The sequence below is a fragment of the Lissotriton vulgaris genome, chromosome 1_1, assembly GCF_964263255.1.
Source record: "Lissotriton vulgaris chromosome 1_1, aLisVul1.2, whole genome shotgun sequence".
NCBI lineage: Eukaryota > Metazoa > Chordata > Amphibia > Caudata > Salamandridae > Lissotriton > Lissotriton vulgaris.
In genome coordinates, this window is record NC_141685.1 from 467,598,747 (window position 1) to 467,625,511 (window position 26,765).

Sequence of the window (26,765 nt, forward strand, 5' to 3'; positions counted from 1 at the left end):
ATTCTCCTTTGAATTTAGGATAATTGTTGCTTATGTCCCTCTTGTTCACTTTGAGGTTGATGGTCCACTATGTTGGGGCGGTGTTTGCCCGTTTGTATTATGTTTGGATTCTTAAATAGTGTTATCTGAAAATTCTCCTTGCCTCTTGACCTGTACTCATCCTCGTGCATTTCTACGTTTTCCCTGTTTTGGTTTTCCTTTGGTGCGTTTACCATATTTGTTGAAACTGTCGGGTCTTCTGGTCCGGTCTTAACTGTGTGAGATAATGTTTCTGACATTAGTGACCTTTCCCGGTCAACTAAAATCAAAGGCTTTGTAGGCTTTACTGAAACCTCTCCCCTGGCCTCATATGTATCCTTATGGTTTTTGCAACAGAAGGATGCTGATGGCACCTTACTGATTAACTCTGTGATTAATTGTGAGGGTGATTTTTGTAATGATGAAAAGATGCTATCAAAACTTTCAGAGCTGATTGAGCCGTGTGTTGTCCCTTTTGACATAGGGTGGGGACACTGGTCATATGTTGAGTCGCTGTGCGTACGTAGTCTCTGCCTTTCCCTTTTGCTCAAATGTTGGTTTTGAGGGGATTTATTCATTAAACCCGTCCCTGGGTTGACGTCTTTGATGTCGGTACTTTGTGTTGTCTCGGTCGTAAACAATGTAGTTTTTTTTTACGCAATGCTATTCTTAATATTTGGTTTGGTGGTTTGGAAAATACCTTACTCCTTGGGTGCCACTTAGGCATGGGCGGAAAATCCGTTTCGCTCGCGGATTTTGCGGATTTTCGGTAAATTCGCAATCCGCGAGATTCGCGAATCTCCCGCAAAATCCGCAAATCCGCGAGCAGCGGATTTTGCTCGCACTGCTCGCACTGTTCGCGTGAGTTCGCGGCTTCCCAGTACAACTTCGCGCCCCGCGAAGAAGTGCAAAATTGCAGAAATACGATCTAATCAAAACTGAAACTACTTACCAGGTTCAAAAGTTCAGGCTCATCATTAGTAGCCATTTCCTGTAGTGCTTGCTGAGGGGCCCCTCCAGAGTTCAGTTGCCAGTTGCAACTATTATGTGACCCTGCTCTGAACCTCAGAATAGTTACACATATGCCACAAAGGTCCTGAATTACAGCTAAGGGAGACAAGCAGGAGCCAGGCTGGCAGTTCAAATCCATTAATCAGCCCCTAATTCATTATTGTCAGTTGGGGCAGGGCAGGTGTTGTAACTAATTTTGCAACAGTGAAAGCACTTAGCAAGTGCAAATGTTCACTAATCAGGAAGCACTAAGGAAGCAGGTGCCAGCTAAAAAAATATTCTGTGACACATTAATCAGCCCCAAATTAATTCAGGTCACTTGAGGCAGGGAAGGTGTGCTTGCGTTGCCACAATAATGTACACTGACTGGACAACCTGAGGGTGCTGTGATGAAACAGAGGGTGGCATGGGTGGGCCAGAGGGTGGCATGAGTAGTCAGAGAGTGGCAGTGGTGACAGAGAGTGGCAGTGATGAAGAAGAGTGTCCCAAACAGGCTGGACACGTAGAAACAACAAGTTTGCGAAACTTGCGACCCGACAGGTAAGTTCGCAAATTGCGAAATTGTAAAAACCCTCGCGAACTGGCAGAAACACGGGCGAACACAAAAAAAAAAATCCGGGAATTCGCGGATTTTGCGGATTGCGAGTTCGCAAAAAAAATCCGCAAATTCGCGGGAATTCGCGGATTTTGCGGATTGCGAGTTCGCAAATCCGCAAAATTCGCGAACGCGAGATCCGCAAAATTCGCCCATGCTTAGTGCCACTTGGTTGTCTGGAGACGGAACTGCTACTAAGATGTTGGTTGGTCAAATATCAATTTTAGCTGGTGAAACCTTGTTACCTTTGCTAGTTTTATTGTGATTCATGCTTTGGTCTTTGACTTTCTGATTGGTTATATTATTTGGGTGTGAGCATGAGGGATGGGTTGGGTCTTGCAAACTTAATGGTAATTTCCTTATTTCTGTCAGGACCAGGGCAAGGAACTGAGGAAGCGTAGACAAGCTATTGATTATTGGCGAACAGCAGCATATCCATTGGGTCAAACTGACTTTAGATTGTGCTTTTGTGATTAAGGTGTTCAAGCCTTTCAGTTTGTTGTCGATCCCTGCCGTGTATACTGCTAGTGTATTTAGAAGGTCGACTTGTAAAGTTTATCTGAATGACAATTTAATGCAGACACTGTGGATTGTAAGGTTTGTAAAAGCTGGGTGGCAGACGTGATGGATTCAACTGCTGCTGAGTCATGACCTTCAATCGTGTCTTTTGTTTTATTGAATTCTGTCTTAAAGAAAGATAAATCCAAGAGAGAGTGATCATTGGGCTCTCCTGACTTTGTTTCAGGCGATTTATAATAGACCAAGACAGGGGGCGTCATTGGCATTAGCGGTTTGATGTTTCCTGGGGTTGTCCTGGTCCACTGTGCTGCTTGAGGGGTAGAGGTTTTTTTGTTTCCAGGAGAGCCCATATTTTCAGTGTGAGGGTTCATTTCCTGCTGTAAGAGTGATCTAAGTTTGAAGGGAGATTTGTCGCTTGAAATGGACATTGGCGATGAGCATTGTTCCTTATTTGATTGATGAACTTGTTGTAAAGGGAGAGACGTGTCTCCTGACCGAATAACTGATCTTGGCCTGTTTTTTTCAGGAGTAAAGAGTTCGTCCCTTGTATAGTGGCCATCTGGGGATGTGGTTGTGACCTGGTTATGAAGCGGTTTGTGAATCAAGGCCTGCACTTTAATCTGAACTGAGTCAATATTGGGAAGAGTTTGAGGGGGCTGGACTGATGGGGACGATGTTTCATTGGGGTTGGTTGGAGCTTGAGCTTTGGTTCCATGTTTATTAAAGTAATCTCTGAAGGTCCTCTTTTTTACGTCATTGATTGTTTGTCTTGCATATTATGCTGTTGGGTTGAGGACACTGGGGAAGTTTTTGTTTCCTTCTTGATAGTGCGGCCTGAGATAACAGATCCGTATTCATGGTGCTGCGGATGAGGTGCTGATGGCGCCAGGGGGTGGGGTTGCATTGTCTCCAGTCCCTCAAGTGGTTTTGTGAGTTCTTTATTCAACTTCTAGTAGATTTTTGCTGTTTCTTTCTTAAGCCTTCCGGACCGTATTGTGGTATAACTGTGACTTGGGATGGCTACTCCCCCTTTCTTTGGAGCTTGGCTAACTATAACTTATGCTCCCACAAGACACTGCTTATGACCTCAAATATTAAACCACTCATGACATGGTCATTGGCATCACTGATGGCATCACTGTTAACATCTCAAATCACATCACTTAGGACATCACTACCGACATCATCCAGCAAAGGAAACTTCAATATACTTAATAAAATACCATTTAATTTTTTTTAAATAAGAAGAGGACACAGGTGAGAGATGTGTGGCAGGGAGCTCGCTGTAACCTTATCAACTACTAGACTCACCTATTACCTATGAGACAGTTCCCAGTGGTTGGTCCCGTCTCTTCTGAACCACTACTTTAAACGCTAATGACAAAAGTAAGTGTCTAACCTTATAAGCTAGTCTATTACAAACCACAGCAATACAATTCGTGAAGATGGAAGAGGTCTTAGTGCAAATGTCAGATTTACACATCCTATTACAACATAAAACCAGTAGAGATGTCTTAGTTTGCAGGCCATTTTGTAACAAACCGCTTGTAAAATCATTCCTTACCCTGGTGAAAGGTATGAGCAGAGAGGCCAGTCTGTTGTAAATGTCTACTACACTGGGCCATAACCCTAGAGAAGCGTCTCAATGAACAGGTGAATTTATTGCAATCTACTACTACAGTCATTCATAACAAAGGATAGAGTTCTAAGTAAACTGGTCAGTTTGTCATAAAACAGAACTATACTCAGCCATCACTTTGGAGTGAAGTCTCAATGAACTGTTTAGACAGTTGCAAAGCACTACCATACATTTACAACAGCAGGAAACATTAGTCAGTGTAGAGGCTAGTTCCCTGATAAATAATACACTTGCTTTAAAAACAGGATTATAGATCAGGCGACATATGTTATAAATAGTATGACCCATTAGTAGTACAGAAAGAATAGAAATGTAACTTATGCAGTAGAAAAAGAAGAAGACAATGTCTTTATTCAGGTTAAGTAAATAATCATAAAAGATATAAAACATTATAAAAACACAATAAAAACCAATAAAATATATATGCATGACTCACAATACAGAATATATCAAAAGTGAATAAACCTATTTGCAGGTATCAGATAATCCAATACATACAGGTGCCAATATACACAAAAGACATTCTTTAAAAACACCGAAAGCATTATAGCCAGGCACTGCAAAATTTTGCCACACTGCTCACAAAGGAATATATCACGTTACTATGACATACCTTACCACGCAGTAGGTTACAACGCGGACGTTACATTGTCCGCGTTGTTACCACGCATGGTTTTACATCGCAAGTCGTTTCTACGACGTGCATTAGATGGCGCACTGGATTTAGGAATAGTATAAATTACTATTCCTACTCCAGTTAGCGCAATAGTAGGGAATGTGTTGGTGTTGCGCGCCATCTAGCGCAAGTCATAGAAACGACTTGCGATGTAATGCCATGCGTGGTAACAACGCCGACAATGTAACGTCCACGCTGTTACCTACCAGCGTGGTATTGGTATTCCCCTCACCAAGTAACCCATACATACACATATAAGAACATATAAGAACATTCTCCAGCATGGAAATGAAAAGCATGGCTGGTCTCACTTGGGTGAATTCAGCTTCCTTCAGAACTGGAATCGAATACTTTTTCCTTGGCAAAGTGTAATAACTGCAAAACATGATGACATACAGCAACGACTGCCCTGAGGAACCATCACAGCTGCATGGGCCTAAACGGCCACCTGCCACCCATCCTTTAAGAAAACTAACCAGTGGAAGGTACACATTTATCCTAAACCTGGATAAAAGATGCTAGTGATAAATGTTGTTAACCCAGGTTAGGTAAGGCTCCTGAGAGGTGACTGTCCGGGTCAGGCAATAAGTCTGATATGCATGGAGGAAAACAGATGAACTCTACTTTTTGCAAGCAGAAGCTGTTTGATAGAAAGTGGAGTTATGTGTGCTTTTGCTTGGTGAGAGCCGTCAGTATATATATATATATATATATAAATAAACACCGTCAATCCTTAAATATACTTACCTTACAGGCAAGCATCCTGTTGGAATGACAGCGTTCTCCTTTCAATGGTAATTTTGGGGGTGTTGCAGAAAATTATTTTTTAAACCATTTTGGAAACTTAACCCAAACACAAAGCGTGGAAGCTTTCCTTCACATAGACTAAGAGATTGTCGAGCAACTTCAAGGATATCTCCATAATAATACATAATATCAATTCAATGCTATGGTCTTATACTATACAAACTGATGGGAAATTCTATAATAGTTCATTTCTTATTTAGTATATGCCACACTGTCTTCTTTTCCATACCTTAACAGTTTGTTTGGCACCTTGGAGAGAAACTTTGTCCATGATTCTGCTATCTGCATGCAGAGTGATACTTCTTCTGCTTGATGCTCCGAACAGACTTCGGTTTTGGACACTGAAACTGAGTCTGCTTTGGGTGGACCCTGAAATATTGGTGGCTTTCTTCAGAGTTTTGGAAGTCCTGCAATAAGAGGAAAACATTCTTGTCAAATTCGTCCTCATGGATGAATGACTACATGAATCCATGAAAGAACCAATGTATGTGACCTCAGCAGAATGCAGGCACTTTACCTGGATTGTGGCTGCTCAGTTTTTTATTTATTTAGGAGATTTATATAGAGCTGGCAAGACCCGAGGGTATCAGAATACATGTTTATAACACTGAACACATATAATCAATACAGCTGAATAGAATTAAAACACGATTTAGTATATGCACAAAAGTGTAGCAGATATCACTCAGAATCAGTACAGCTGGAATGAATCAAAGGAAATTAAAGTGGGAGCATGAATTAGGATGAGAGAAAGAATTGGGGGAGGGAAACAGTGGAAGGAAATAACACTTATGGGCAGTTGATGTCCTGCTAGTTGAGATATTGGTTGAGGAGGAGATCCTTTAGCTGTCTCTTAAAGCTAAAGAAGGAGGGGGTTGCCCTAATGTGTAATGGAATAGAGTTCCAGATTTTAGGGGCATTGCTCAGAAAGAAGGGTTGATTTGTCTGTGGACTTTAGACGGAATGAGTAGTAGGGTGTTTGAGCTTCTTAGTTTTTTTGTCTGGCCTGCCTGTTTGAGTATGGAGGCGATGTAGGATGGTTTCATGTTGTGGAGGCCTTTTTTGAGTTAGACAAGCATTTATTAATCTACAGTGAGCTTTAAGTGGGAGCCAGTTCAGGGCTTTCAGGGCAGGGGAGATGTGGGTGTATTTTTCTATTCCAGTGACCATTCTAGCTGCAGCAATGAGAGTGAATCTGAGGGGTGCAAGATGTGCTTTTGCTGTAACCATGAGGGTGGCGTTCCCGTAGTCTAATCTGGATAACACCATCGCTTACATGACTGATTTAAAATAATTTGTTGGCTGGTAGGGCTTCGTTTTGTTCAGAAGTTTCAGTTTGTAGAAGGCATTCTTTGCACTGTCCTTGATATGATCTTTCATGATCAGTTTGAAGTCCAGAGTGATCCCAACGATTTGACAGAATCGACTACAGTTATATTGCAGCTAAGAACGTCTATGAAGTTTATCTATTCTTGCATCTGGAGGTACTGCTCAGTCTTTGAAATGAGAAGAATTTCTGTATTGTCTTGGTTGAGTTTCAGGTGGTTTCGGGATAGCCATTGTTGAACTTCTTTGAAGGTGGCATTTAGCTGGTGTATGTTCTGTAGTGAGGCGATTCCCATGTAGAGCTAGCTGCCATCTGCGTATAGGTGGAAGGGGATCTTTGCTTGGTGGAGAAGGATGGTGAGGGACTCCATGTACATGATGTCACTCAGCACATGGTGGGAGGAGGTTGTGTTTCTCTCTCTCACTGTCTCTCCCCTTTTTGACCTGCAGCACAAAGAGAGACAGGCAGCCGGGGCACACGCACCCAGTTCTTTGAAAAGACGAAAAGCTTCTTCGATCATCGCACAGCCAGGTAAGTTAGTGAGTTGTTTGGTGACCGTGTTAAACCCAAAGTGCTGCATCATAATGTAACACTTTGTCAGAGTGGAACCTGTTGGTTTCTGCGGTGGATGTGCATCACCTCACACACAGTGCTCTATAACCACCAAAACGGCAAACAGCTTGCAAATGTACTTCTAAGTTCTTTGTCTTCAAATCAATTATTGAAGTGCTTTCCTGTGATTGTTTCCGTCAGGGGTTTCCACTTTGTTGGTTTCCGTTCTGCCCCTTTCACCAGGCTGCATGTGCCAGAATGGAAACCACCATAAGGCCAAAATCCCTAATGGAAACAATCACAGGAAAGCACTGCAGTAAGCACTGCTGTAAGCCTTAGCAGAAGACAGGCTGCATGTGTAACACTCTGAACTTGAGCTAGTGCTCCAACGGTGCCATTTCGAGTCTTTGAAGCATTGCAAGTCTGGCAAGGGTGCTATTTGCTCTTTTGTGTCCCGATCAGCACAGCTTTAGCAATTTGTTTCAGGACAGTGATTAAAAACCAAGCATACCCGATATTGTTCTGAACTGAATCAAAACTAACTAGTTAGCTTGTTATCTGTATACATTGCTGTCTTGTATGTGAACTATCCGTTTTCCTATTTATTTCTCTTTAACATTAAAACTTTACTCTAGGTTTAATAAAGCTGCATTTTCCATTGCACAGGGATGTCTTTTTTAATCCCTCATTCTAATTTTAAGACTGCACTAAAACATGCAAAATAGGTGTAGGTTCTCTTGTCCACACAGTGCATTCTCATGCCCTAGCATCATGAATAGATCTATTATCTACAATAATTATTCTCCAAAGGACGTATGTGAGGGTTTCAAGAAGAACAAAAAAGTGATAGCGGGAGACATAAAGTGCACTATGCCTGGCATCTCAGGAGCTGCGCCATGTTGAAGCCACACTCCATTAATTCACACATCTCAATTTCTCTGTGGTTTCCTTCCCCTGCTGCGTGAACCAAACAGAGCCAAACCAATGCTCTGAAGATGAGTTGAGGGCTGAAGCCAAGCCACTGGATATTTTTTGTGAATTCTTTTCTGTATGGCTCCATTTAAAGTCATAAGACATTATCTATTCAAGAAAGAATTTGCTAAAATGTGGGCAGAGACAGTGGTCCTGCCTTTTCTGAAGTGCTAGGTGGGCTGCATGGGCACAACGCGTGCATACATGCGCTCACGAATACATATACAAAAGGTCAATTCAGGAGCATCAATCAATAGGTGTGAATGTGTGGATGTTATCAACGTGCCTACAAAGTATTCCCACAAAGATATTTAGTTTGTGCTGCCCCCTACATGTTAGTGAAGTCATAATAGCACCAGAGAGTACTTATATCACCAGTGCAGGCACACAGCAACACTAGTGTACAGTATAAAGGTTTGGATGGGGCATGTTAAAGGGGTGTTAGAATTGAAACATAATATTGCTATATTACTCATATTTTACCTGATAATATGTTAGCATTTATATAGCTAATACATTATATCTGCATATTGTGTGTAGAGACATCCCAGGTGGATTGAACACAAGAGGACGTGTATAGGTGCGCTGTAAGTGTTCCAGGTGTAGGTCATTAAGTTTTATGTAATGTTGTTGACTAAACATTAAGTAAGTTAAAACAGTATACTATGATATTGAACCGTTTATTGGACAAGAACCCTGTACCAGTTGAAAATGGCTGATGAGTAGGTAGTAAATGTGTGATCTATTTCTATAACGCCATGATCTGTCATCTATTAACAATGTGGACTAAACACAGAAAAGACAATAATACACTGTAAACTCCAAATTGTAAAATCAATAAAAGCAAAGTTAAACAAGAAAAAAAACAGATGAGACATCCCAGCTCTCTCCCTTGTCAAAAGATCCTCACGCCAGCCAAAACAAATTTAAAAGACTAGGAAAAATAAGCGCAAAAAAAACTCTCTTCATTAAAAGATAAGGCATGTCTCGCAAGAAGAAGTCACGGCTGGATGACTCTTAGATCATACGACAAGCTGATGCCTCAAGGGTATCTAATCTTGCTGTTTACCCCACGTACTAAACTTTGAATGGGAGTGATCAACTTGTCCTGCCATCTTCCCAAATGGAAAAGAGAACAAGTCCAGCAACATGGTCGGCTTTGTGGAAACCATAGGGAAGACATAGCACACATCCTTTGCCTATGTCAAAGTCTGTTGAAGGAAAGAAGGTCCCTTTTACGGAGAGGCTGGCTCATCAACGAGGTCAGATCGTGCAGAGCCGCAGTACTAGCCTGCTTTGACCCACGGAATACCAACCTAAACTGCGCCCTTGTAAGGTTTATGGATCGTGCTGCAAAAAAACTAGGGGAGAGGATTCACTAATATCAACCTCCACCAGAAAAACAACCGGCAGAACCTCCTTGCAGGTACTCAGTCACTCGATTTCTAAATCTTGGAACACTAACCCCAATGCCCCAAAGGGTATTATTAATTTGTCGGCAAAATGGCAACTACGATTGTGTACTCTGAAAAACGGGGGGCCTGGGGGCCTTTAACCAAGAATTGGGGTTATATCTTCTTATAATGTGGGACTCGATTTCCAGATCTTGGACTCTACCACCAAAGTCCCAAAGGGTTATATTTAACATGTCAGCGAAAGGGCAACTACGATTGTGTACTTTGAAAAACAGGGGGCACGGGAGTCTCTTACTAAGAACTGGGGTTTTATATTCTTTTAATGTGTAATGCTTTTATCTTTTGTGGCTTGCAAAGGTTTTTTAAATCACGCACTAAATTTTCTAATTTCTAATTTCCTCACGCCTTGCCTCCTTGAAGCTGTAGGCCAATTTACCCCTCTTTCCACTACTCTAACTAGCCATAGGGCCCTTGTAAGGAAATGTTATGGCCCACCACTTTCAAATGTCACCAGCCACCACTGGGTGGAATGCTTGAATAAATCTCAACTACTCAGGGCTTCAACAAGGCCATCATTATTTTCCCCACCCTGCCCCTTCTGTTTGGACCCAGCCATGTGCAAATCAGTCTTGATCCCACTCCAATAGGAACAGTCCAGCCCAAAATGCCAGGCTAGATCCTCCCTGAACCATAACACCAGCAACCAAAACCGGTTTTAGCTCATTGGTTTGGACCCAGCCATATCCAAACCAGGTCTGACACTGTTCCACTAGGAACAGTCCAGCCTGAAATGCCTGACCATGTCCTCTATGAACCAGAACAAACAGTGACGATCCCATTTTCCTAATTGTTGTCCTTTAATATTTATATGGATCCCAGAGTCTGCACAGTATTTCTGGACCTTGCCTCCACTGATGAGTTTCAGCATAAAGGGTGTAAAAATGTTAGTGCATGTTGATTTAGTAATTTAGTACAGGAACATGCTATGGTGAAGTTACATTTTTATGGGAGTACAAAGAAAGGAAAAGTGATAAGGTATGGTAAAGGGGGGGACAGAACATGCCTCCAGCCCTGCTGGAACTGTTTAACCCATATGAACAGTAGCTTAAATAACTATTTAATGGAAGAGTAGAGAAATACACAGGGTATTCGTACAATGTTGAATGTCTGAAGAGAAAGGATGAAAAACCTAGTACTATATGAAATCTGTAGGAAACAATAACAAGAAACAAAGCATTTCTCATTCCATTCCTCCTCACCTCTGTGCACATACATTTGAATTGTGTGCTGTAAAAGATGCTCTGATCAGCAGACAATGCCGCCAAATCAAAATAATCAAGCCATAGAGAAGTGCTGGACCATGGAGGACTAGCAACGACATCAACAGTAGGTAAAACTAACTCTAAAAAACATATTAAACAAGGCATACTAGAAACTATTAACAGGCTGGAAGAAAACTGTATGGGCGTTTATCCACAATCCATCACATGAGAAACTAACTGAGATAGTGAGGCATCATGATAAAAACCCAACCCACAAATTAAGGTTGAATATAAGAGCATTGGGAGCCCAGTTCAAACTATTATTAGTGCATAAGACAGAACACTTGTTACTGAAATCAAAATAAATACTCTATGGGGAAGAGAATAAAAACATACGGTGCTGATAATTTCAGATTGGAGAACAAGGACGTGGGCTATCCTGTGAAAGAGAATAAATAAGACAAGATTTACCACTACAAAAGAAAGAGAAATTACATTTGGCACCAATGTCAACACCAGAACAGGCACTCTCGGTGTGACAAGAAGGTAAGCTGAGCCTAACTAGGCTAAAAAAATGTTTTAAAAACAATATTGTAGAAATCCTATCACCAAGAAAGAAACCCTCACAGCAATCAAAACTCTAATATCTAGCACCACTCCACAGCAGTCATATGGGCTGCATTACAAACTACTCATCCGAAGCATGTTAGAGGCACGCAAGTCTACGTACCTGCTTTCCAAACAAAAAAAAGGCTGCTACCACCATATCCAAAATACCCAGGGCTGTAATAATAATCTTATAACCCCCCAGGAAGTAATCTCACCACAGGAATCAAATATACACTTGCTGTTCTATTAAATATGGACAGGAACGTTTAACAAAATCCTAGCCATCTGAGTTGGATGATACTCAACAACACCAAAAAGATCATGCAGGTACTACACAAGGTTATCAAGCATGTGTATCAATAGGTCTGGCTTTATTATGCCAATGTATTCAACATGAGCATTCAAACATTTGGTTTACGTGTGTTTAGCATATGATAGCTAGCTCTGTTGGCTTTGCCAACTGCGGAAAAAGTGGGGACAAAAGCTTTCTTTCTTGATGAAAAACAGGTAAGAGATAAAGAACTAAATGTGAAACATAGTGGAATGAATATATGTACTTTTCTGATGTGAAATAGTCCATTATGGGTACCGATAAAAACAATTCCTAAAAGGCAGAATGATACACCAACCAGCAAATAGCATGAGGTGATAGTTTCAAAATATACATATGAGAGTATTTCTCTATTAGTAATATTAGCTAATTAAGACCTCAAAATGAGGCACATAATGTACTTCTATTTCTATGACGTGTCCACTTAGACTTTCAAATAGGGCTATGATATGCCTTTTTGGCATGACTGTTACATCTGCGAGAGTAAACATGAGGGGTCACTTTTAGAAATGATAAACAGCCAGAGAATCAAACTGGTGCAGTAGTAGTAAGCACACTGGACAGATTTACTAAAAAAACGAGACAGAATATGCTGGGCACGTGTTAATACCAAGTGCCAATATAGTGAGATTCAATTCAACTAAGCTCAAATCAAGGACTATTTAAGAAGCTTCTTGCTTTCTCCTTCTGGACATTATTTTAATGTGAATGGACAAGTGTAGCGACAGGATAATTTGTACCAATTAGACTGGTGGTGACCGTTGTCCACCGCCATCTCTGTATATAATCATGAATCCTTTATTTCCGACTTTATCTTACCTATTTGCAAGGTTTACCTATGTGCTTGGACATGATGTCATGTCTATTTTGCCTCTTTTCGGGCTTAGAGGCCTATACAAGAGAGACTCCATACTTCTTCTTGCCCTGACACTCTGAAGCGCTTGTAGGTGAAGGGTGGTGTTTTATCTATAACTTGTTATCCGCTAGCTAGAAACCGTTGAGGACCGGTTTTTATCAGAGGAATGTGCTTATTTTTTGTGCCCCAGACGCAGCAGCAGCTGGCCACTAGGGGTGCGTAGGGAGCACAGAGCTTGGTACAGGAATCTGGTGGGAGGCGGGTTGCTTGCTGGAAATTTCCATGAGAGAGAGAGCCTTCCATATTAACGAAGAGTAGTGAAGCAGAGAGTGCAGTTGGTCTTTGGAACAGTCATGGAGCAGTTGGTTCTTGGAGTTGGTGAAGACAGTTGGTGGAGTTACAGCTGGAGTTGATTTTTGGAGCAGTTGGAGTGCAGTTGGAGCCAGTGGAGTGCAAAGGCCATGAGGAACATCAGAAGTTGACCCGTTGGTGATGGTGATTTGGTGATGACAGAGAGTTCTGATTCAACCAAAGAGGAACAGAGAGTTGGGCCCTTTCTTAATAGGGTGAGGTGTTCTAAGAATGTTCTAATTATACCTGTTCATAATTAATCACTTTTCTTTCAGCTACCTATTTGTATGCCATAATTAATCACTTTTCTTTCAGCTTCCCACCTGTATGTATGTGTTGGTGATTGCTATTCTATTATTGTGTAATAAAGATTCTTTCTTGTCATTCTATTTTTGTGTAATAAAGAGACCCCAGTGTGCATTAGTTTCATTTGTATGTTGTTTCTAAGAAGGAGCCCCAGTGTCTTTTTAGCCAGGTGCAGATGTATAGAAGGATGTGCAATTCCCTTCTTACAGGTAACTGATGATAGAAAGATGCATGACTCATGATTAGAGATAATTGCAGATGGGGGTGATTTGGTTTAACAGTTCTTGCTTGGGAAGGTCGGGCCCCTCTCCAGTGTGTATGGGAAATCGGCTCTCATCAGGGATACCCAAATTGTAGGGACAGTCGGGAGAGTCGGGAGACTATAAAGAGATTGTCGGGAGACGTTAAAGAGACAGTTGGGAGACTATAAAGAGACAGTCGGGAGACTATAAATAGACAGTCGGGAGACTATAAAGAGATCTTCGGGAGACATTAAAGAGACAGTCGTGAGACTATAAAGAGACAGTCGGGAGACTATAAAGAGACAGTCGGGAGACTATAAATCAGTGCAGTGTAGTAACTATAAGATATAGTATGGATTTCCCCAGATTCTAGTAGTATTTCTAACTATATAAGCTTGTCTATTGTCATTTTCCCCATTCTCAGGTAGGTATTTTAGGTGTTGTGTTTCATAGGTCCTGAGAAGGATTGTGGTACATGGTGGCTGGGTGTGCTATAATTGGTAAGCTAATAACTTGGTCCAAAAATCAGGTCCTACAGCAAGAAAGGGAATGGATTTGCTCTTCACCAAACAGAATTTCTCTCCCAACTAAAATAATATGACTTCACAATAAAGATTTTCTAATCATAATCCCATCTGGAAGTATAGTCCAGGCCTCAGAACATCTGATTATTATCGAAAGAAGAAATTAAGCAAATAAAGAAATTAAGCAAAAAGGTATTCTAGAGACTCGCCTGTGGACCGTGGAACCAGGACACCCACATTCTAAAACTGACATCCCTACTTGATCCCATTACACAAACCTCATGAAATATAACTTTTTATATCCTCTAAACGCTAAAATTTGGCCCATTTAGATATTGCATGAATGTGGATACTCACAGCTGCATATCAAAATAATCAACTGGTCATGATAAAATTGGTTGTAAGTTCTGCCCAAATTTTACCCATGAGATGCTGGCAGAAAAAAAGTATATCCACCACATAAAATGAGGTTAAAACTATCTTGAGTTGTGAATAATCTAAGTAGATAGCCACAAGTACACTTGTTAAATGTTAGCCAAGTCATTGAAAGCTACTTTAATTTTAATCTTGTTTCACATTTTTAAATGGTATAAATCACTTTATTGTCATTTCTAAAATAAGGTTTGCCTACACTAAAGGAATAATCAGCACACTTCACAAACTGGCATAAAAGATGAATGCGAGCATGCAAATAATCAAGAGGTAATGCCAAAGGGAATGAACAGCTCTTGGAGTGAGGCTATAAAAGTGCAGGAATCAGATTCGAAGGTAGTGGGCTTCACGCTTATAGCAGATCACTTGAGAACGCACTCCCACTTTGCATTTTTGTCCTGGTTGAGAGCACACTGAGAATCTACGGGCCTGATTTAGATTTTGGAGTATGGGTACTCCGTCAAAAACATGAAGGATATCCTGTCTGCCTTATTACGAGTACATTATATACTAATGAACTTCTAATGAGGCAGGCAGGAATCACACTTGTGACAAAGTACCCTTCTGACAAGCTCAAAATAGGGCCCCAAGACTGCAGATATCAGCTCTTTAACATAGGCATTGGACCTGCAAATATGTTCTGGTAAGTCCTTCTATTGTTTCTACCTACTTCCTGACTACCTGTTCAAATGTCAGACCTTTCAGTGCTGTGTAGTTTGGAGAGTTTAGAAATAAGACGTATTTATTCAGCCAGTGTTCACCACTTCTGGAGTACCACAGTTGGTGTTGAGGAAAAATCATTTCAATCTAATTTCCCTGAAACAAAACTCTGATAGTTCACAGCTGAGTGCAAAGTGATTAAACTTAGGAGTGAGTACAAAACTTAGGGAGTGATTTAGAGATCGTCAGAAGAGTTACTCCGTCACAAACGTGATGGATATGCCATATGCTGTATTACAAGTGCCATTGGATATAATGAACTTTCAATACAGCGGATGGGATAGCCATCACGTCTGTGATAGAGTGAACCATCTGAAGAGTAAACCATCTGAAGAATTTAAAATTAGACCCAAGTCCTCCGTTTAGTACCTCCAAGTGTTTTTAGTGAATAGAGTGTTGGTAAGATTCACCACTAGGTTTGAGCTTTGCTCAGTCTTGCTTGTTCTCCCTTGCCCATGCTGCGAGTGATCACTTGAATGTCATATGTCCATTGTACTCAGGTAGTTTCTTTACTTCAACCTCTCCCCTGTAAACTACCTCTACCTAAATAAAATTGCCTGCAATTGAGGTACACCTGATATTACAGAAAATCCTGTTAACAGAAGCTACATTTGTCATTTGCATTTTATTTGATAATTTTCGAAACATGAATAATTTAAACTTTTATTCGAATTTCAGAAATACAAGGAGTCTGAAGCTGGTAGGAGTACTTCACAATAGGAATAGAGGTAGATCTGGACATTTATGAGAAAAGTACTATCTTCATCTTCAATTTCTCCAACTACCTTATTGATCTTAGAATAAAGGATTATGGCCCTAAACAGTATGGGTGCAAATCCTAAAGCTATAAGTATTTCTGTGGAAGGAGACTCTCTAACGAAGTTAAAACCCAGTGTACAATTCATAAATTTTTGTCTTACACTTGTAAAAGGATTGACTATCAGGAGCTAGGATAATGTAGGGAAGTGGACTTTCATTCAATTTGAAGTTAGCGCCAACCAGAAACGTTCACATTTGTGGGTAGTTAGAAACATCTTTCTGGCACATTCCTTTCCTGGAAAAGGTGGGGGTTACTCATATCAAGAACAGAAGAAAATTGAAGATCGCAAAATTGCTTGGCATCTACTTTCTTTTTTTTTTCTTTAAAAGAATTTGTATTGTATATAAAGACGAACATTGGGCATTTTCAGGGTATACATTGTACATATCAATCGCGCAAGTTAGTATGACTATACATAGTGGACATTGTATTCGATCTTTAGGATGCATCTTGTTCACATTCAAGATATCTGTACATCACCCACCCACTCCCCCCAGGTGTTCCTCCCCCTTATTCTGAATCGCTATCACTGTCCATCTGGGGTGGTTCACAAATATACCCTCTGTATTCATTCCACGCTCCCCAGAGTTTCCCCCATTTTCGTGGACACTTCCGATTTAAATATACTGTCATTTCAGCAACCATCGCTAAGTCCATATCCGCACTCCAATCCCTGAGCGCCGGTGACACGGGGGATCCCCAGGCCTTGGGCACATTCCGCTTAGCATACACAATACCCAGCGTTGCCCAATCCTGCATCGAATTGTTTAAATCAGTAGGCTCCCAAACGTTCAGTAGACACCGACGCGGCTCTGGGAGCAGGGAATCTCCAACCACTTGCGCTATCGTTCGCATAACCTTGGACCAGTATTCAGTAATGAATGGGAATTCCCAAATAGTGTGGTAGAGCGTCCCTACCTCCCCGCAGACTCTCAAACAATACTGGTGTGTAGCTCTTCCTATTTTATGTAATGTGACCCCTGTGTAATAAACTCAGTGCAAGACTTTTAATTGTATCAGTCTGAGCCTTGATGATATAGCGACCTCCCGGGGTGATGAGAGCGCGGTCTGCCAGTCCGTTTCGTCAAAGTCGCCTAATTCCCCAGTCCAGGTTGTCTTTAGTTTGTCCATAGGGTCAGGCATGTTGTTGACCATCTTACGGTAAACCAGTAAGGTCGCCTTGTTAAGCATATGCTCCGTAAGCAGTCTATCCTCTAAAGGAGTGGACTCTGGTTTTCCTTCAGTTGGCAACACTGACCTTAGAGCATGACTGATTTGCAAATAGCGGAAATGTTCAGTTTCTGCCAGATTAAATTGGGCCACTATTTGGGCAAAAGTGAGGATCCTATCTATAAAGGTCTCCAATCGTCGAAATACCAATTTGGTCCCAGGCCTCAAATTCCTTACTATTACAGAGATGGCCGAGGCGGCGCGATACCCAAAGTGGCGTTATCTGCTTGATCGTATTTTGACATTTGAGACGAGCCGACGCCATGTGCCAGAGCTTCACTGTGTGGGCAGTAGGGCCCAGCAGGGCCGCCACACCCCGAGGATCATAGAGCTCCGCCATCACTCCTCCAGTCCCTAGGTCATATCTATCTGCCTTAAATGCGGGCTCCGTCTGCGGGGCGTGAAGCCAGTGATTAATAATCTTCAGTTGTGATGCCCAATAATACAACTGTCATTATTCAAGGAGACAGGATGCATACCTCGTATTTCCATTTTTATCAAGTTCATCCAGGGAGTCAAAAGATTGCGTGCAGATTGCTAAAAGTGCCAATGTAACTGATCCTGGTTTTATGTTTTGGGGCAGTAACGGATGGTCGAAAGTCAAGAAACTGAATTGTGGGAAATGGAGTTCTACAAGATAAAGCACCAGGTGCGATTAGGTGTGAAACTAGGAGAGCGGGATTTTTTAATCGGCAAACCAATGGGGTGGTTGGAGTGATTAGTTTAATGCGTGAGGGATTGTGGGGCGCATTTGGCTCTAGACGGAGAAACAGCGAGGATGGATGATCTTTAACGGTGCATGGCAGGTATGTGCAAGTTAGGAAATATCAAGGGTTTAATGCAAGGTTGAGGGAACAGTTAAATGGTGATAAATAAAACAACTCTGAGGGACGGAGGGAAAGAGGGTATTAGAACCGTGAGTGGGGAGATAGAAACAGATAAAGTATAAAGGTTAAAGCTTTAAAAGTGAATGCAAGTTGGTAGACAAGGAGAATGTAGACGGGTAAGGTATAATCAGAGAAACAGGAAGAACATTGTTTACACACTGCCAGGGTGATGACGAGGATGAAGGTTGCATGATTACTAAGTGCTCAGTTAGAGTCAGGTTTTTACATAAACAAAATACAACAAATAGGGAAACGTTGCGCAGGGAAAGAGAGCTTAATGGAGGAGTAGCAAGGAATGGTTTACCGCTAAAGTACTTTTTGCAATTCAGTACACGTTAATGATTTTCTTTGAGAGGATATAATACAACAGTAACATACATGACAGAGCGATGAGAAATGCTATGGTTTGTGCAATTCGCAGTTGGTAATTGTACTTTTTATGATCATTTACAGTGACCCCTGAAGAAGGGCGTTGAGCCCGAAATGCATTGGGTTGTTTTTATCGAATAAACGCTGCCTGAAATGAACTTATGCCTCAGTCATGTTCCTGCAAAAGGTCGGGATAGACACAGCTGGAACAATAGAAACCTGAAAATAAGCATCTACATTTAACGTGTGGACTCGAATCAGAGTTTAAGAAATGGGAAACGAATATTGATTATAAGGATAATACTGTGTAAAATTAACTGTTTGATACGGATATATTATTGCCAAAGTGGCATGATGAGTTGTGCATTTGCTTGGGACGTGATGACGCCCCATTTCTGCAATAATACAACTGGACATCCGGGAGTGCAATTCCCCCATCAAACCACCCTCGCACTAACTTTTGTCGGGAAATGCGTGCCGGTTTATCTCCCCATAACAAGCCGGAGACTAGTGCATTTATGGACTGAAAATACCTGTTAGGCACGAGAAATGGAGTGTTTTCCAGGATGTAAAGCAGTCGCGGTAATGTCATCATTTTAAATAATGCAGCCTTGCCCAACAGAGTCAACGGCAGGGTATGCCAATGCCTCACATCCGTGCGAAACCGTTCAAGTGGCGCCTGTAAATTACGTGTATAAAAACTTTCCCAATTTGCATCTAGTTTCTTAATGGACGAGAAGAAAGGTAACATATAATTTCCACATATGAAAACACCTGATGTGCAGTTCTATATCCACAAAGGTATAAATTATATGTGAAAACCTATATAGGAAACACGATAAGTAGTGGGCTGCCAAGTTAACACAAACAATTATGTAACCACCCAAAAATTATTTAGTATCAAAAACTCATATTTTATTACTTTTAGCATTGTTCGCTCATTTTTTGGTATAAAAGTTTTTTCCTCTTATTTTTTCATATATTTTATAAAAAGACATCCAACAATGGTAAACATATATCACATAATTATTAGAACAAGTATAAGTCTATGTATTTTTGACATGCATGTTGATTTGCATTAGTCTGTCTAACGATACTAGTTTCACTCAAATAATAACTCTTCAATCAAAATTAGTAATGATGTATAGTCAATCAATTGAAATCAATTGTCAGTTGAATCAGTAAATTAAGTGCAGTATATTCATTATTCTATGCAGACAGTGTCACTTAAGTCAGACATAATGAGTATTTTTTTTATTTTCGAAAATACATAAGTACAAACAGGGACATTCATATCTCTCATGGCACAGAATGTAATCCTACACGTGTTTTGGCCTTCTGCCTTCATCACGTAGCCATTTATAATATGAAACCTTATTTAGGATTCACAAATTCACTTGTGGTTAAACTGCTCAATATTATTGTTGGCTTGTGGTTAACAACTCCAAAGCTGGGTCTTCTGGAATTACCATGAGAATACAGGTCTGTCACACATAAGGATATTCTCTCTTTATGGTTTAATAGAGAATTCCCGTGTAAAGAAACGACGTGTTGATAGCTAGGGTCTCACACTCGATCTCTATAGGTATCGGCCATCGCTAGAACTGTTCCAATGTTTGTGGCACGCTACGTGCGAATGTGGGCCTCTGTTAGCCTCACGGTTCACCAGAGTTGTTTTCCGTGGTGCTACATAGCCGTTACGTAAAAGACAGAAGAAAATGGGAACTACCTGATGAAGGCATAAGGCCGAAACACACGTAGAATTGCATTCTGAGCATGGTCAATGAATAGAAAGAATATTGCTGGCATTCAGAGATAAAGTACTTCTCCACACCTTGAGCCTTCAATAAAATAATAAGGACCATCGAAACGGTTGTATTTTTCAAAGGTATTATTCAAAGATGCCACCTTAGTCAAGCTTGCAGTATTGGAGAGCTCCGGTGGAACCACTGAGCCCCAGTGTGGGAATATAGGTGTTTTAAAAGAATACTTGGCCTCAGGACTGGTGCTCTGACACTGATCACAAACAGCCTTTAAAAGATGTTGCTGTGATCAGGGCATTACTTGGAACTCAAACCAGCCCTGGCAATTACGTCGGCCCAGCCAGGGAGTATGGGGTTGCGGGGGAGGGGGCGATATACTGGTGGAAAACACTGCTGCAACGGTTTGTTACAGGGGCCGGTTTTGCAGCACTGCTGCAAAACCGGCCCCCAGTAACAAAAGCGGCCCTCACCGGTCAAAACCAGCCCCCACCATTCCGGCCCTCAAGGAAAATGCCCGGTGCCCACTACGGCCAGTCCGGCCCTGGCTGTGATAGTCAAGTCCTATTTGGATGTACTTTAAGTTTTCCATGATTGGCTCAATACAAGGAAATGGGTTTGAGATTAGAAGATATATTCGACAAATGATATATTAGTTTCTTGGTTTTCTGTACAATAAAGAGAAATGATCACCATTACACACGCCTGTACAGGAAGTCAACAGATAAGAATACACTGCGGTTATTATAGTAGGCATCCTCGCAGCCTAAGGGATAATCTCCCCAATGGCAGTTTCTCTGTATAAAGAGGAGCTGTGGTAGAATAGATGGTTACCTTTAAATTAGCTGATCTCCTAGCTTAAGCTGGATGCAAGGGGCTACGCGAGATGATTAGGAAATCACACCATAAAAAGAGATTGGCATAATTTCCAGGGGCCATTATTTACAGTAAAAGAAAAATGCTTCAAGTCCTGATTATTGTTTCTCACTAACGTTGGGTAATTACTGCAAAACAGTAACTAGAAAGTTGTCATTTGTTCAATTCCGGTGATTTTTGTGTTTAATAACAACGTATGTTGTATTCCAAAGATCTTTTAATTTACATGATTATTGTTAAAAGCCTATGTTGAACAGACCAGAAATTCTGTATTGCAGACACTTAGAGTAGGGAACTAGTTAGAAGTCACTTTAAGTGACGTCACTACTATTATTATTTTAATATCTTTTTGGCCAATGTGGGGGTTGGATATTATCTGCATTCACATCATGTAGTAGCAAAAAATGTGATTTACTGCATGGAATGTTTTTGTGGCTAGAAGTATTTTTGGAAAACTGTTCAAGAGGTTTATCATCGCATCCATCATCCTCAATCAAGGATCAGATGTGGAGTGCTGAAGGCTCCGTTAGTTGAGCACTTCAAATCAATAAAACTGCGAAAATGCTGACATTCTTGTGTTTGTGACTGACGCCGCCCAGGAATCAAAAAAAGGTGTGAATGTAGGTAGGTTTCTCATTTTTAAAGAAAATAAACAGCTATGGAAAATGGGCAGAATCAGTCATCATACCACAAATACTTATATTTCCAGTGATCTGGGGTTTAATTAGCACAGACTTGCTGTTGGAGTATTGGTTCTGTCTTTATTTTACCGATGCTACTTTGTGATACATATGTGCCTTGGACATAATAATGTGCTGAATATTTTGGTACAATAAATTTAAAATAGATCAGATTTAGCTTAATAGCAAATACAGTAACATAATACATTGCTAATTGATGTTTACATCGAAAAGGGACGTCATTTAATATACAGATTGTTTTCAGTGGAAGACTCACTGTCCCATAGAAAAGAAGAGGAATTTCAAGGTTAATGTTTTAGTTTTCATTGATCTTGTGGTTGCTTTGCATTTGTTTATGTAGATTTATCCCTTAGCTTCACTTCCATTATGTATTTGCTGGGCGATTCCATGGTGGCGTACCATGGTGAATGGTAAGCAGATTGTTTAGTACTCACCCTTCATCGATTTTAATAAATGGGAAACATTAATTGCTAAAAAAAAAAAAAAAGAGTATGAATTTAAGTTGTTGCACTCTTTGGTCTCGGGCTGCATTGTCAAGATTGGTGTGAGCCACTCTTTGTCAACATTGCATTGATAGACTTAGTTGAGTATGCACTCTAAAGAGTTCACGGCTGATGACCTGTTAGCAGCCTATAAGCATAGTGATTAACAATGGTTTGAACTAGATGGCCTGAGGGTATAATTAAATTAGAATTGACTAATTTATAATTCAATATATTATTTGTCAAAGTATATTGTATGGATTGCTGAACGTAAGTAGTGATTGGGTGATGGCTTCAATAGAGAGACTGGTTCAAATATGAAGTATCTTAGTTAGTGAATGGTTCCCGAAGCTATGGTGGAATTGTCTCACCTTAATTAGTGGATAGTAAATAGTAAAGTTTAGTCCCAATGTGGGTGTTGATATTGACTTATTGGTATTTTAAATGATAATGGTGTTGAGCTTGAGTGACAAAACAGATGGCTTATTTTAAGGAATTTGCATATGAATGAATGAATAAGAATTTTATTTGTGGTTACTCAAAACCATTAAATATAGCATCACACAACGATAAAACTTTAAGTAAAAGTAATTAAAAACAAAAACAAAAATTAAAAACTTGATTCGTTAGTCCATGTCTGCCAATCACGAAGGTTTAAGAGTCATTGTTCCAGGCTAATGACCTAACTATGTGGGATCATCAGTTTCTGGCATGCCTGTTGGCTAAATTTACTAAACACAGCCATATCCTTCACTGTTTCCATTGTGAATAAATGGTAGACGGCTTCCTTTACAGATACAATTCCGTGTCTAAGTAAAATTGGCTTTAAATAGCGGGTGCGCTCAGAAGACAGCCCTGGGCAGCAAAATAGGATATGTGCGAAGCTCTCTTGTTTATATTTGCAGAGGCGACACTCCAACTGCCTTGTCACATTTGGCCTTGCGGGATGAAGGTCTTTAAGGGGAGAGGATGTAATCTGAACAATAGGATCCTATTTACTGCTTGTTTGCCCACTGCTTGAGTAAGATGGAGTTTCGAAGTCTGTGCTGTCTGCTGGAGTATTAGGGACTCATGGAAGCCTTTTGCATATGACATATGCACAAATTTGAATCATACTTTGGGATTAATAATGATATGACATTTATGGCCTATTGTTCTCACGCTTTTGAAATATGTGTTTTTGACTTATTGGTTGTGTTGGGTAATAATTATTATCATTATTTTTATTCTTGGTAGTTAAAATAGGTTTTACATCATACAGTTTTTGAGTATGTGCACTTTAAGTCTTGATTGAAATGAGACCTGTTAAACAGTTGATAACTGTAATAAATTGTTTGATGAAGTGAAGAATGATTACGTTTTATAATTTAAATATTTTGTATAATTGTGTGCACTGTAATGTTTTCAATTGGTTTGTTATCTCCAGGGATATTATAATGGAGTCTGTAACAATGTCTTTATTATTAACTTAGGTTTTGTAGCAATGAGACATCAATGATTGAGTCAGCACATCAGTCCTGAAGATGGCCCAGGGTCAACTCATCTTGGAGATTAAAATGTTGATTAATATAGAGCGAGCTGCTACTGAACAGGTTCTATGCAGTGTGTTTGAAGTCCATTTGCTGTGCCGCTGTAAAATGTATTTTTGTTTTTCTTGATTGTCAAATGTTATCTTAGTTATTTGGTATATACTTTGCTGATGGTCAATGTGCTTCTCTATCATTAACTTTTTTGAAAAAAATATATAATTGCATGAAATGAAAATAAAAATATTAGATAATTTGTATCAAATGCGTTTTTGTTTCCTTTCTTCTCTTATTGTAGTAATCTCTGAAAATATATCCCAGTACGGAAAATTATGTCATGCAACTGTCAGTCTAACTGACTCCTCTAAAAGTAATTTTGTTTATCAAATAAAGGCACGGGCCTTCCGAAATTATGGGCCAAGAAATCAAAAACAACCATCGATCCTATTGTAATTAAAATATACTTTCCAGATTTAGGGCTTAGAAGTGTTTTAAACTGAAAGAAATTCAAAGTCAATGTGCACACTCCTTGTGTCCAAAACTGGGACTCCTTAAAATCCCATGAGTTACTTTGTCTCCAGTCTTCAGCTCAGAACATAATAATGCACTAGGGAGGATCCTGCCAGACCCTCGGTCAACTATTCACTTGCAGGATTTTTCAGCCTGGGTAGTCATTTACTTCTAACGTGTTAGTTTTAAAAGGACTCGCCCTTAGGAAACTGAGAAATGGTGCTCAAATTTGCATGCATGGAATTACACGATTTCCTCCCCAGATCAGTTAACTGAATTGTGCCTGAGCCTAAATTCAGAAGGAGTCATAATATATCATAATAATAAAGGAGGAATGGTAAGTCAATGCTGTAGAATGAGTCAAACCCTGAGCAGATGTTAAACCTAAGCTATGCCCTGAGTAGAAAGCTTAGAGCTGATGACCGCTTGGACGCATTTTGAAAAAAGGTTTGGCCCAGGCGATGGCGACCCAAATTCTTGTCTGGCTGTCGCATCATTCGAGCCGATTGTGTGCGGCAGAAACAGTCTAGCCGGGGTGGCTGCGGCAACAATGCAAGTCAAATAAAAACATTGTAACTTGAAAATGTCGATAGAACCCTGTTACTTTGTGATGAAGAACCGTATAACCATTGCCAGGCATTGTTGCCACTAGCCCGGTGGCAACAATGCCTGGCGGGTTGTGACAGCAACCTTGTAGCTGGGGCTGCACAGCCGTACTGGTTATATTGTAGCAGAGGAGCATACTCACTGGGATGATGGCGCTACAATATTGTAGTCAGTGGTTTTTACTTGTGCAGTACGAGGGGTTCTCACGCTGGCACACCTTGATAAAATGCATTACATGAGAAGCAGGGCATGAAGGTGGCCTTAAGGAGCAGTAGAAAGAGAGGAGAGTGAATTGCCAGGGGTTGATCTTCAAAACCGAATGAGTGTGTGCGTTTGTAAGTGGGTGTATGATGTAAAAACACCATGTGAAATCGACAAACACCTCACCATACCCGACTTGAAGCACCTGCACCCAACTATTTATTAGAAGATACATTTATTACAGGGCTGTGAAACCCCTAACACCCATATCTTGAAGCTACGTGTTTCGCTGAGATTGGAATGAAAAGTGACAAGCTAAGTTAACATCTCAAATAACTTTAAAAAGTGGTTAAGCCGATAATTCTTGTTGCAGTGTGACATCAGAGAAGCGGGATAGACAACAACTACACAAACTGAGAAAAGTCTGCAGCACGTCCGACATTGCACAATACAGGACGATCGCCTGGGTTAGGATTCCTTGAGTTAGCAGTCACAGTCACACCACTTTCCCAGCCCTACCCGCCTGCCCTGTACACTTACACGGTCACCAGGATACTCGGTTTCTTCGCTTTCGCCACCATGGTTGTCGGGCCGCTGGACATGATGAGGCACAATTCTCCCGGGTCCCAAAAACAAAATAAATAATAAACGAAACTAGCGATCCGCCCTATCTCTCTGATCACTTTGCACGCGTTGAGCAGTTGCCAGCTGATAGTTGTTTATTCATCTCCACGGCAACGAAAGATCCAGCCTTCCAGCTAACTAAGAGTCATGTGATTGGTTGTCCGGCTGCGCACGCGTTCTATTTGTAGTTAGCGCTGTCCGCTAAACCAGCGATGCGCATTCTTCTTAGACCTGATGTACTCACTTACGTGTCCGTCGTTGCGGTTCGGGGTACGCGACGCGTTTTCGCAGAGGAGGGTCAGTAAAAGAGCCATATCCTTTGCCAAAAAAAGCAAAGTCTTTTTATTCTGATTTGCTTTATGTTTTTTTAATCAAAATTTAAAAATTTCAATAAAATATTTTGAACACAAAAAAAAAAAAATTTGGAAACACCTCAATCAGTGGGCCATTGTCAATTTGATAACAATATTTTTGGGATCAATGACGGTAGTTGAATACACATTGGGAGTATAAATCCACGGGTACTTGTTTTATTTCCTGCAAAGACATTTACCTTTCTATTTGTTGGACACAGTTCCATTACATTTTGGTCCCTTTATTTACCTAAACCCGTCAGCTAGTCCTTCTTCTCTGTCTATTGCCTTCACTCTAGCTTCGTGACTATCGGGACTCTTCAGCTGCGGATGCTCCCGGGCTCTTTGTGTCTGTGAGTATCGGGAGAAGGATTGTCACTTCGAATTGCTTCTACATTTCAAAACCATTTGTCGTCGTTCTTCAGACAGGTGCCTGTGCATGTTTACGTTTTTTAAACAACATTTTAGATTTAGGGGTCTGTTGTTAAAGTTTTAGGCAGGGCGACTTGTGCAATCTCTCGCTCTCACAGAGACTTTTTTTTTCTGGCTGTCTCAAAACACCCTTGGGAGACTGGGAGGGCGGCGAGGAAAGAGCGACCTTTCATCTTGAAAGAAAGCTCCCACCTGAAGTGAAGCTCATTTAAAGTGCTCAAAAA

At 40.7% G+C, this 26,765-nt stretch overlaps 2 protein-coding genes across 5 annotated transcripts in view; one reads left to right on the forward strand and one right to left on the reverse strand.

Annotated features, from left to right (window-relative positions):
- The window catches only part of DNAI4 (dynein axonemal intermediate chain 4), a 641,148-nt gene extending 615,285 nt beyond the window's left edge, over positions 1-25,863 (reverse strand). Inside the window, exons 1-2 of the mRNA XM_086953805.1 lie at positions 25,673-25,863; positions 5,495-5,672 (exon numbers count right to left, since the gene is read on the reverse strand). Coding sequence (XP_086809931.1) covers positions 5,495-5,672; positions 25,673-25,734 — 240 coding nt within the window. The 5' untranslated portion in view covers positions 25,735-25,863. The remainder of the gene's footprint in view (positions 1-5,494; positions 5,673-25,672) is intronic.
- A 538-nt stretch (positions 25,864-26,401) lies between these two features.
- Positions 26,402-26,765, forward strand: part of MIER1 (MIER1 transcriptional regulator) — a 396,268-nt gene continuing 395,904 nt past the window's right edge. Inside the window, exon 1 of one of the 4 annotated variants that reach the window (XM_086953817.1) lies at positions 26,402-26,462. The gene's annotated coding sequence lies outside the window, so the exon portion shown is untranslated. Of the gene's footprint in view, positions 26,539-26,765 lie in introns of all 4 variants that reach the window. The other 3 variants (XM_086953835.1, XM_086953836.1, XM_086953821.1) reach the window with 3 other exon arrangements.